The 13,426-nt window shown below is 41.8% G+C and overlaps 1 protein-coding gene across 2 annotated transcripts in view; it reads left to right on the top strand.

The window, feature by feature from the left end:
* LOC121318578 (synapsin-3-like) overlaps positions 1 to 13,426 on the top strand; it is a 250,791-nt gene that overhangs the window by 71,362 nt on the left and 166,003 nt on the right. For both annotated transcript variants that reach the window (XM_041255406.1, XM_041255407.1), the window contains exon 4: positions 8,851 to 8,942. In XM_041255406.1, the coding sequence (XP_041111340.1) occupies positions 8,851 to 8,942 (92 nt within the window). The remainder of the gene's footprint in view (positions 1 to 8,850; positions 8,943 to 13,426) is intronic.

Here is a 13,426-nt window from a genome sequence, read left to right on the forward strand (position 1 = left end):
GAGAGCGTGCTGCTGTGAGAGCGTGCTGCTGTGTGAGCGTGCTGCTGTGAGAGCGTGCTGCTGTGTGAGCGTGCTGCTGTGAGAGCGTGCTGCTGTGTGAGCGTGCTGCTGTGAGAGCGTGCTGCTGTGAGAGCGTGCTGCAGTGTGAGCGTGCTGCTGTGTGAGCGTGCTGCTGTGTGAGCGTGCTGCTGTGAGAGCGTGCTGCTGTGTGAGCGTGCTGCTGTGAGAGCGTGCTGCTGTGTGAGCAGTGTGAGCGTGCTGTGTGAGAGCGTGCTGCTGTGAGAGCGTGCTGCTGTGTGAGCGTGCTGCTGTGAGAGCGTGTTGCTGTGTGAGCGTGCTGCTGTGTGAGCGTGCTGCTGTGAGAGGGTGCTGCAGTGTGAGCGTGCTGCTGTGAGAGCGTGCTGCTGTTTGAGCGTGCTGCTGTGTGAGCGTGCTGCTGTGCAAACGCAAGACTGTTTGTTGTTTTTGGCGTGGCCCAGGCTAACGGGAGCCAGGAATAATCACCCCCAAAAAACGTGTTTGAGTACCTGCAAATTGTGTGTGTCTCCTTCCTTCATTTTCCACCATGTCCAGTGTTTATTTTTAACAGTTGAATATGTGTTGAGAGTAATATTGGATAACAGAATTTAAACAATTTGTTAAACTAGTTTATTTATTAATCAATTTTAAACTTCATTATTTTTTTTATTTTTTTTACTGTGTTCACATTTTTTTTTTTTGGCGGGAGGAGGGATATGTGGAAAAATTACATGTATTACTAAGAATCAGAGCCGAAAATTCACTTGCTTTTTTAGAGTGGGATATTTTCCCAGTCACTCAAAAGCCTGTTTTCTGAGGGTCTACACTGCCTAATATCCCACTTTTTGCAAAACTGATGTTGTTTATTATTTTTCTAAGAATGAAACTTTAAATCTGCAGGCCATTGTTTGTTTTGGTATTTACAGTGTTTTCTTGTGTTCATGTACTGGTGGTTTGTTTTTAGTACTTTGCATTTTATCATCACTTATTATACACGGGCAATCTTATTATGCACAGTCAATTTTATTATAAATGGGTCTCATGCCACCACTATATAACATGACTGTAAAACGATGAAGTTCATTGGGAAATACAGTTGCTGCTGGAACATTCGGCACCGCCTGCCCTGCCTGTCCCCATAAAGTCCAAGGGGACTACTGGTGCAGATTGGCAGCAGGAGGCCGCGCTCTCCATCGCCGCCTCTGAGGAGGTGGGTGAATAAAAGCTGGGGTTTCTTTCTGAGGACGAGGAGCCAGATAACGCATCCCTTGGGATTAAGCTCCCCCTGTAACAGGAGAGCTTGTGCCATTAATCAAGAGGTCTACAGAGCATCCGTCCTGTTGCATTACTGTACTGCAGCGTTGCTGCTTGAACAGACGCCCCCTTTGAGGGCATGAACAGTACTGTACCGACCCAGTGCTACAGACACCAAACTGATACCAAACAATCCCGGTTCCGACATTCTACCAATCGGTGTTACATCCCCGTCTGGTACCAAACAGGCCTTGTTGACAGTTCTGTTTGCTGTCTTTAGCAGCTGAGCCAGCAACTGTACATTCTGACTCCTCATTGCTTGCTGTTTGCATAATGCCTGGGTTTTCTCCCTGTGCCTTTTGCAGTGGAGGCTTTAATCAGTTTAATTGCTCAGCATAGAGGTAAGAGCCTCAGGTCCAGGGCCCCATTTTGGGGAGTCATCTGGAGTGCTTACTACTGTCAGACCGGCTACTCATTGCAGTTCATGGTCCCCCTCCCTTTCAGGGGGTTACTGCAGCATCAGTCACAGATCCACAGGACACCACTCTCAGTAGGTAGCACCTTTGCTGCAAAAACGGGCTATTCATATGGTACACCCCCTACAATTAGAGGACTGGTTCTACTCCTTGCCCAAGCGAGATGGTGTTCTCAGACCAATCATCAACCTCAGGCAGGTCAACTTGTATCTGAGCTGAAGGAGGTTGTCAAATAAGGTCAGGTGACTGGTTCACTACGGTGGACCTCAAAGACTCCTATTTCCATATCCCCAAGTGCCGCACATGAAGTACCTGCGGTTCGCCTTTTCAGGTAACACCGGAAGTAACAAACTAGGTGGGTAGCATCTCCTTATGTGAGCCAATCATAGCGATCATATCATTCAAACATATTAACATTGTCTGATTGGCTGACCTCCACCATGTGACTGTGACGGAACTGCTTCAATCTCATTGCTGGAGGACAAAACAAGCTCATAGCTACAAAAAATATTATATTTTCGTGTAAGTATTTCAATTTAGTTTGTGATCATGCTTGTAGTTATTACGCCCAGCAATTGCCACAATAATCAGACTCTGATAGGCCAACATAATCAGATGATAATGTGTTTATGAAGTGACAGAGAACCACGTTTTTAACGTTATTTGATTCTCTGATCTAAACTTACCTGTTGTATCCTAGGATACAGTTTAAGGCTGCTTATTACAATGTGGGAGTCAAAATAAAACAGCATTTTAATCAACAAATTGTGTATTTCCTAGAAAATAGTACCAGGAAAATATTGAATAGTAGATAAAAATCAGGTATAAATCAGTAAAAACCAACGTTCAGTTAAAAAAAAAAAAATCTTGTAATTTTTCGGTCAAGTTCAGAATAAACCGGAAATGTGGAACACTAACCATTCTGTATTTAAATATACATTTTGCATTGTAACACCTAGAATCTGCCAAGTAAATAAATAAAATAAATAACATTATACTAAGAATCCCATCAGAACAATAACATGAAACATTAAACATATTGTATCAGGATCATCACCAGTTTTGTGATATTTATCTTGTGGTGACCTTCGTGTATCTTTATACCAGTTTTGCTCATCCACATCTAAACGGAACACTGTGATTCCTCCACTCTGCTCAGTCTCTGCAGAGATTTCAGACTCTAGTGAGAAAGGCACAGGGCTGAATGTCAGGGGGTATGCGGGTCACAGTCTGCGGGGTAAAGAAATACCAAACAGCAAATTAATATTGCAATTTGTGCTTAACACACTGCATGTAGTCAGACCAATGACAATTTAAACTCGAAAATGCTGGGTGACGGAGAGAGACCTTGATTAATGAAAAGGCTGATGTGAGGAGGTGGAATTAATGAGAGGAGATTGGAGCATCTATCATGTATGAAGTACTTGGGCCTCATTTTTTATCTGGATGCACATTGCAAGGCGTGCCTGTGATGAGGCCAGTTAAAAATGACCTCTAGGGGTGCACTAGAGGCATTCACAGGTTATAATCGGGAGCATCTTTCATTCCTTCTTGTGCGCCGCCAAGACCATAAGTGTATAACTCGGGTTGGACCGTCTTACATGTGACACAGGAAGCAAATTTATAGTGTTGTGACAGGAAAGAATGAAAAAAGAACAAAAGAACATGGCGTAGATATACTGCGTGCCACACTTTCTGCTTCATTGTCCGGTTTTGTAAGTGGTATTGGATGTTTATCATCTCTTTCATGTGATTCCCAGTCCAAGCTGCTAATCTCATTGTCTGGCACCAATTAATCCAGAGAGCAACTCCAAACAAGTACAGCTGGTCTGCATCTATTTGGCTTGGCTGAACTCTGTTGCGTTTAGTTTGAACGAGGATAACTGCTCGATGAGTCATGGACCTCTTTTGAACCAGGGCCCTAGCGGAGGATACATGTTCCTCTGTAGGGGGGGAGGGTCTAGGTCGGCCAGAGTGTCCTCGGCTCACCGCACACCAGCGACCTCTGTTGTCTTGTAGGTGTGCTTGTTAGCTGCCTGGGAGCTGCGTTGTCCTCTGGCGCTGTAGCTCCTGGGTGGTTCAATGGTGAATCCATTGTGTGTGAAAAAGAGGTAGGCTGACGGCACACGCTTCGGAGGACAGCGTGTGTTCATCTTCACCGCTCCAGAGTCAGCACAGGGGTGGTAGTGGTGAGCTGAGCCTAAATAATAATTGGCCATTTCAAATTGGGAGAAAATAAAAATAATTGGCAATGACTAAATTTATATAAAAAAAAACAAAAACAAAACATAGGCAAGCATTGTGAAACACAATGGCAAACCTGGGTAAACTGTGGTAAATGCATTGTACAGTACAACCATGGGAAAGCATGGGAAACCTACAAAAATACCCCTAGACTTGTGTTATAAGGGGAGGCTCACATGCTGTAAGTTTTGTCAAAGTCCCTTTATTTTAATGACATAAACCATTTAGATCAACTGAACAGACCCTGTGAACTCAGTAATAAAAGCTGCAGCCGCCACAGTGTTGAAGCGTCACGTCTCAGACACCATTTGAAATAGCGACCGGTTTATTTACTGGTTATATAAACCAGCCATTCCATCCAATATGCCATTCCCTTTGCAACATTTCTGCTCAGACATTCCGTTGAAGACTTTTTGGTTTTAATCAAAAATACAACACAGTGATAGAGTTGACCTTCAAAGTCCCCAAACTGTGTCACGGTGTGTTCTGCTCGCTGCACTCTTCTGAGCTCTTTACAGCTATGTCATGGTAGATATGTTATAATGGATAATACCTGGTGCCATTATAAGATCCTGGCTGTAGCTCTGATGAATTATGTTCTGCGGGACAGCAGAAGGCATTCATTGCTGGCAGTGTGATATAACAGGTGTGAAAGCTAAAAGCACTATAAAGTCCCACTGGTCAGCCATGCTGTGACACAGTAGTAGAGGATCATAACGATACATGAGATTTAAAGTTATTGCATTGTAGCTCACACAATAATTGCATACATCTTACAGCACAGCATACATTGTGTCCACTTCATTTCATTATGTAGGTATGCAGATTTTGAAAGAGAATCTTGATATAGTAAACATGTAATTTTTTTTTACATTTTAAAACATGGTATCTAGTACTATACTTGCTTTCAGTTAGTGTTGCACTTGCTAGGTTATTTCACCTGTAGTGTGTAAAATTGCCCCCACCACATCAATGGCTTCTTTCCTGCCATTAACCAATCCATTGCTTCCCTGATCGACTGACATGCTTTAGACCTGCTTTGACCCAGAAGAGATTTTTACATCTTTTAAAAGGCATTTCTTCTCTTAAAGTTGTGAATAGATTTTTAAATAGCTGACCAACAACTAAAATGTTTCTTAATAATAATTCATAAAGGTATATAGGATATTTAATTGACATTTTTTGCAGCATCATAATGATAATAATAATAACACTATCTATTGTGCAGTTGGCTGCCTGATCTTCTGCTACAGGACATAAAGATTTCTATTTAAATGTATAGTTGAATGCACAGCGCGCCATGCAGGTTACATTGCATAATTTTTTTAAAACAGCAATTTGATTAACCTTCTGTAACAATAAGCTTGTACAGGACTCGATCCGTTAATTTTTACTTGACGTTTCCGTTCTGTGAGATAAATAGTGTATGCGACAGGTCTTATAGGAATAAATGCCCAGTAAAGTAATACAGAGTGGTATTAAGGTAATGCGCATCTGTGATGGATTATGTCTGGGTGCAGTGGTACAGGGTTGCATTTAGGTAATAGGACTCAATCCTGGAAAGCTTGTCAAATCCTTCCTTCTGTGTTGCAAATCTTGTGGAATTAAATAGAACCAAACAGGCTTTCTGTTACAGCTGGTCTGTATTGCAGCGTGACCATCCCCTCAAACTAGAGGTATGTGGATATCATTTTTAAATAGATCAAGTTAAAAAGCAACTTGTAGTTTAGATTCACTTAGCATCATTTTCATTCTCAGAGATCCTAGTGAGTTTTTAAACTTCCCCTGTGGGTTGAACAGAGCCCTCAGAAATCATGACTAAATAAGTACATCAGGTACACTAGAGTGTAACCACTAACCTGCCGCCCAGCAACACACTGCCCCCAGTGGATGTGAGAAATGTCACATTTTATCTTAGCTGGTTAGGGTTAAGTCATTTAACTAAAAAAAAATGATTTAGAGGGTGTGATGGGGTGCCAGTCTATAATTTGTGTTCATCTTATCATTTTTATTGTTTTCATTATGATTTTCATTGTTTCTTGTTTATTTTGGATCGGCAGGGATAGGGTTAAATTCCTCCCTGCCAATACATGTGAGAATGTGGCTGGAAACTTAATGGGCTAATTGTTAATTATTGTTTAATGGGTCTCCAGAACTAAATAGTAAACCAAACTAGTAGTGAACAGGCAGCATGAGCTGTGCTCTCGCATTCCCGGTGCTGCCAGCATTCATAGCACAGCTAATAGAAGTTCAATCCAGAGGACTCAGCCTGAGCACTATCACGTCAGTTATGAGATGAGAATAACCAGCTGTGGAACAACCTTCTTCACATAATATCAACTGTCTGAACTAGATCTGTATGGACTTGGGCAGGGCTGGACTGACCACAGTGACTCGTCTGACTAAATGATCCACTGTTAGCCCCTGATTAGTCAACATAGAGAGCTCATGCTAGGAGGCTGTGGGGCTGTTTGCTTTGGTCCACTCCCTACATCACGCCTTTACTAACCTTCACTTAAACTTATAATAAACTACACTAGTGACATGGCTAGCAAGGGGTATCTCTCCAGTCACCTCTTTCACCCGTGATATTTCTGCCCTTTCACTGAATTGTCCTTGATTAGACCACTACACTGATGAAGACACTTTTGCCTACTTGATGTAGTTTTACCAGGGCACATAATTCAATTAAGCAGTTTCCTCTATTGTGCAGTACTGACAATGAATAAATGTCATTGAAAGAAGAACCCAAGTGCTGTCTTGTTAAAGACTGATGTCCTGGTTTTAATTTATTCCTGATGCACTTTTTAACCCTATAAGGTACCAGGAACATGTGTGTCAAGTAAAAATTATGCTAACATTCTTATTCTTGCAATGAGGTGCAAGAAACAGGGTTTAAAATGTACTGCCAGATTGGATCTGGTCATCCAAGTTGTCAGTTTCCTCCTCGTGATACTTGAGTCGTTCTGAAATGTATTTTAAGAAGTAAACGTTGGAACAACCGCTCAATTTGTTGCATACCTGTTGCAAAGTGGCTGCTGATAATGAACAGGTGCAGAGGTGATGCAGTGCAGGAATAATCACAGACAGACAATTTGTAATCCGGCTTGAAAATAAAGGACACTTTATTTGTAATCCTGGTCTGGTGACCAAATAATAAACTCTGATAATACATAGCAATGGGTAAAACACGGAGAAAAGTAAAAGGGATCGCAGCCCTAAATAATAAAGACAAGTTATCTGCCCCACAATAATACTTGCCACGGTCACCCGTCCTGGTACGTGCAGTAGTGCTCGTGGTGGGTGATAACAGTTTATTATTTCTCGTGACAGTTTTAGTGCAGTGATGATCCGATTTTGTGCTGGCCCAAGGCAACAGCTCCAGATTCGTAATTAGCCGTCTAGTGATAACAAACACAGACGGTTACTAAACAGACACAAATAAACAAACAAAACAATTTCAGTACGCTTTCTGGGCATCTCTCACGGTACTTCCAGTCTTAATACAAAAACCAAGCAAAGGAAAAGATGTACGACTCTCCGACCCCTTTATACTATCATGCATTAACCCTTGGTAAACGATTAAACAGCTGTCTCTATTGCCTGCAGCTGCTACATTGTTTACCTTCCAGGTCAATATGTTCCTGCAGCGGAGTCTCACCTTCTTCCAGGCTAACTGACTTCCCGACCCCGGAAATGAACTGTCAGGCCAGCCCGTCCAAAGACATCCCCTTCTGCTACTTAGCGCCCTCACAGGTCGGGAGGGAGATTTACAACCAGAACTCATTATATTTCTGTCACAGTACCTTAGGGAGTTAAAAATCCTTTTGTAAAACATTAATCTATTCACACTTCATTGTGGTTATAGACCATGTCCAGATCAGTGATCAGAGTCCGTACCATACCAGAAGTACCTTTCCTTTGTCTTTTTGATAATTACATTTGTCCATAGAGTTAGGATATTGAGGTTTGTTTTGTGCACCTGCTGTCACCCTATGTCACTGTGGTAGCATGGCCTGGATTAGACATCCACTCGGACTAGCGCCATTCTGATTAGCAAGAGAGTACTGTAGTGAGAGCTGGAGGAAAATAAAATACCATATTATTCTTAAAAATGAATGTAACCAGCTGTAGATCGTTTAGAAATGAGCATGGATGCTTCACTCTTTTACAGAAATTTATTGGTCAACTTTTTACATTCTAGTTGAAAATAAGCACAGATCAGTCTATTACAGTATAACACACTGTTATAAAATGTGCTCCTAAAACTACTTTTGTAATGAATCAGAAGCCACACAGATATTTTCTGTAAATTAATGTAAAGGAATCCTGTAATGCAGGGGCAATCAAATCTCAATGCAAGAGGGAATGTACTATATAGGCTAATGTCTATAAAACAAATTGCCATGTTTTTTTTTTAACGTAAAGCACCCTTACCCAGTACCCCAAATATCTCTGTCAAGACCGCTCTTAAATATAAATACCATTTTACAATGCAGTTTTCTATATAAATACCTGTCACTGTATTTCCAAGACAGTACGGTTTTGCTATACATGCTCACTGACTCCATAAACAACACCCTTACATTTTAATTCAATAAGTTGTGCTCTTTTGATGGTATCTCTGTGTGTTTACACTAGGTTGCTAAGTAACGTTTTGAAGAGAGGGACTCGCACACATGTAAAAGCCACTTCTTTGTTGACTGGCTGAGATGCCTGTTTTGATACTGTGCGTTCACTCGTAGAATAGAATGAATGCTTCAATGTTAGATGCAATTAGGAGCATCTATATTTAGTTTGTTCATGTTACATGTTGTTTTCTGAAAAGTGTTGTTTGTTGTATCTCTTGACATTGCAGGCAGAGTTCTCTGAGATTAACCTGTCTGCCTATGTGAACGGGGGATGTGTGATAGACATGCAGCTCGTCAGGAATGGCACTAAAGTGGTCAGGTAAGATCAATGCACTTCTCAACAGCACAGACACAATGCAATGTCAGGTGAGATCAATGTACTTCAACAGCACAGACACAAAGAGCAGTGTCAGGTGAGATCAATGCACTTCTCAACAGCACAGACACTATGAGCAGTGTCAGGTGAGATCATTGCACTTCTCAACAGCACAGACACAATGCAATGTCAGGTGAGATCAATGTACTTCAACAGCACAGACACAAAGAGCAGTGTCAGATGAGATCAATGCACTTCAACAGCACAGACACAAAGAGCAGTGTCAGGTGAGATCAATGCACTTCTCAACAGCACAGACACTATGAGCAGTGTCAGGTGAGATCATTGCACTTCTCAACAGCACAGACACAATGCAGTGTCAGGTGAGATCAGTGCACTTCTCAACAGCACAGAAACAATGCAATGTCAGGTGAGATCAATGCACTTCTCAACAGCACAGAAACAATGCAATGTCAGGTGAGATCAATGCACTTCTCAACAGCACAGAAACAATGCAATGTCAGGTGAGATCAACGCACTTCCCAACAGCACAGACACAATGCAATGTCAGGTGAGATCAATGCACTTCTCAACAGCACAGAAGCAATGCAGTGTCAGGTGAGATCAACGCACTTCTCAACAGCACAGACACAATGCAATGTCAGGTGAGATCAATGCACTTCTCAACAGAATAGACACAAAGAGCTTTAAAATCTTTTGAAAAACACTTAGGCACTGTAGTGTCCTAGATATTGCTTAAGGTTGTGTTATAACACCTTGTAACAATTTTTTTTTTTTTGGTTCCTGGGTAGTAAGTGTTATTTCCTAATTGCTTATGCCTCAAAAGTATAGCAAATGGCTATTATTCCCCACAAACTTTGCTTTTGTGACCAGGACAGTGATATTTTTAAATTTACGTATTTTCCAGAACATTCCAGATAGATTCAGTGCTGAGTAAACTTGAAGTAACTTCTAGAACTTTCCAGTAATATAAATAGTAGTATAAATACAGGGCCTTAAGCCCACCAGTTCAGTTTAGTTCCAGCTGCCTAAGTGGATACATATCTGCATTTTTCTGAGATGGCATCAAGAGGCTGCAAGCATCCGGCAGACGCATTTTGCTATGTCTGCGGCCAATTTATCAAGACAAGAGCGAAAAAGTACTCCGTGGAAGCATCTGCTAAGATGTGTGAGACCTACAAGGCATATTTCGGGGCATGCCTGTCTGGGATCAAGACAAACCCTGGGCACCTCATTTCACCTGCGAGCGCTGCAAAAAAATCTCTGGAAGGTAAGATTGTCAATTGTTGCTCGGAATTTTATGTTATAAAATTTGTTAAAATTTTTAAAATTGTAAAAGTTTTTAATTTTAAAATGTTTTACAATTTTCAATGTTATTGAAAAAATATATCATATATGAAAAATGTTGCGAGAATCTCTTACACATTAGTCATGGGTGAAATAAATGTATTTTTGTAGGATGGTACAGAGGGGAAAAGAGAGCCATGAAGTTCGCTATCCCAAGAATTTGACGGGAACCCACTGACCACTCAAGCAACTGCTACTTCTGCATGGTGGACCCTTCCAAACATCGGACTGGCAAGAATGCACCTGCTATCACGTATCTGGACCTTCCTTTATCCATCGCCCCGGTGCCACACTGCCATGAGCTCCCCGTACCCAATCCTCTGGAGAGAGAGCAGCCGTCTTTAAAAGAGAGCAGCAGGTCAGACTGCGAGGAAGACGTTGTAGATCCAGATGACAATTTTAGAGGTGGAGCTGAGGAGAGAAACCCATACTAGCCCAACCAAAAAGACCTCAACGACTTGATTAGAGATCTTGGTCTCACCAAGTCCAATGCCGAGCTTTTGATGTCTAGGCTCAAGCAGTGGAACTTGTCCAACCTTTTTCCAGCTCCTTCACCCGTCAAGATGGGCTCTGCTTCTGCCACAATGTGACCAGTCTGTTCGAGGCAATCGGAATCGCCCGTAACCAGAATGAGTGGCGCCTCTTCATTGACAGCTCATCCAGGAGCCTCAAAGCCGTGCTGTTCCATAATGGTAACAAGTACCCGTCTCTTCCCCTGGCTCACTCGGTGCACCTCAAAGAGGATTACAACAGCCTCAAGACCTTGCTGGACGCCTTGAAGTATGATGAGTACGGCTGGGAGGTCATAGGAGACTTCAAAATGGTGGCATTCCTGATGGGTCTCCAAGGCGGTTTTACCAAGTTTCCCTGCTATCTTTGCCTTTGGGACAGCAGGGATACCAAGGCGCACTACCACAGGCGGGACTGGCCACAGCGGACCGAGTTCTCTGTGGGGAGGAACAACGTCAAGTGGGAGCCACTGGTGGACCCCCGGAAGGTGCTGATGCCACCACTGCACATCAAATTGGGCCTTATGAAACAATTTGTCAGAGCTCTAGATAAGGAGTCAGCAGCCTTCAAGTACCTTCAAGACTTCTCCCCTAAGCTGTCTGAGGCAAAGGTCAAAACCGGTGTCTTCGTCGGACCACAGATAAAGAAGATCCTGGAGTGCAATGAATTCCCCAAGAAGCTCACTAGTAAGGAGAAATTGGCTTGGAACAGCTTTGTCGCAATGGTTCGGGGCTTCCTGGGCAATCACAAGGCCGAAAACTATGTGGAGCTGGTTGAGACTCTGGTGAAGAACTACGGCACAATGGGCTGTAGGATGTCCCTCAAAGTCCATATCCTTGATGCTCATCTTGATAAATTCAAGGAGAAAATGGGAGCATACTCGGAGGAACAAGGCAAGCGCTTCCACCAGGATATACTGGACTTTGAACGCCGCTACCAAGGACAATATAACGAGAACATGATGGGAGACTACATTTGGGGGCTGATTCGTGAAAGTGATTTACAGTATAATCGTAAATCTCGAAAAACTACTCACTTCTAAATTTTTTGTAGTCATTTTTGTATTACTTTAGTATAAATACATGTTAATTTGGATTCATATGTTGTTTTTTTCTGACTTTATGTGAATGAAAAGACACAAATTTTTGTTCACATTTTCTCATTGGAAATAGGTACATTTAAAAATATCACTGTCCTGGTCACAAAAGCAAAGTTTGTGGGGAATAATAGCCATTTTCTATACTTTTGAGGCATAAGCAATTAGGAAATAACACTTACTACCCAGGAACAAAAATCGTGTTACATATTGTAATTATCTAGTAATACATCAACTGATTCTGAATGGACACATGCTGAGGTGGACAACGCATCCAAGAATTCAGCAGTGGCTGAGAAATATAGTGAATATAGTTTTAATAAAATATTTCTGAGGGTTTATCGGACTGGGGAGTATTAATTAAAAAATAATAGGAGAGTGGTCTGAGATTACAGGGTAACAGGAGTAGTTTTAGATGTCAAGACCACAGGTAATAACGAGATCAAGTGTGTGATTGTGGGTGTGAGTGGAACGAGTTACATGCTGAGTAAAGCCCACAGACGCAATCATTTCCAAGGGGATCGCCCTCTACATCAACATGTACATTAAAATCACCCAAAACAACAATTCTATCATGCTTGATAGCAAGGCTTGGTAAAAGTTCGCTAAACTCTGTCAAAAACAGAGAATAGGGACCAGGAGGCCGATAAATAATTACAAGCTGAAATGGAGTTGGACCACTAACCTCAAAAATGTGTGTAAGTATACCGCTGGCCTATTTATATGGTGCAGTTAAATATAGTTTGTTCTACACTGCTAACGTACACGCCTAATTAGAGAACCAGATTACTGTAAATGGCCTGGTTAGAAAAATCCTGGATTTAGAGAGCAGGAAAGCACCAGTTTCAGTTCATTAGGTACCAAACAGATTGCTGGCGGTGAGTGCTGTATTTATATAAGGAAAAAGCACCCTTTACTGGTTTTAAAATCAGCAGCAGACACATGTGCCCGGCAAGGAGTATAAACTGTGGGAATAGCAAGCACCCGAAACCTCATGATAAAGCTGCCTTGCGTTTTGTAGTAATTAGAGGCTGTGCTTATAAACAAAAGAAAATATCTGTATTAAATAGTTAATGACTTTTTGGGATCAAAAACAAACGTCCGTCTAGATGTGGAGTTTAATGAATAAAATCCAGTAAACGTACAACAGCAAGCCTGCTATGGAATGGCTTTGTTTTTGAGTGGCCTGCCTATGCTGATCTCACAGTCCTGCAAACATGCACTTGACACTTGTTTTTTGCTCTTTGTTGTTCATAGCGATCGTTAAAAAATATATAACGTTATACGTCCCCACGTGTTGCTACATCTGTTTAAATAGCGTACCTGTCCGTGTTCTTTTCCTTGTTAACATGACAACGTTTTACATTTAACTCTGTTTCAAAGCATTTTTCAAAATATGCACTGATAGTGAACGGATTATTGCCCACATTGCCCAATAACGATCCATGATGTGGTGTGGAACAGAAAATCCCAGTGCACTAGAGTGGCCATTTTGAAAAGGGCTTTGAAACAA

Source organism: Polyodon spathula, chromosome 7, assembly GCF_017654505.1.
Source record: "Polyodon spathula isolate WHYD16114869_AA chromosome 7, ASM1765450v1, whole genome shotgun sequence".
Lineage (NCBI taxonomy): Eukaryota > Metazoa > Chordata > Actinopteri > Acipenseriformes > Polyodontidae > Polyodon > Polyodon spathula.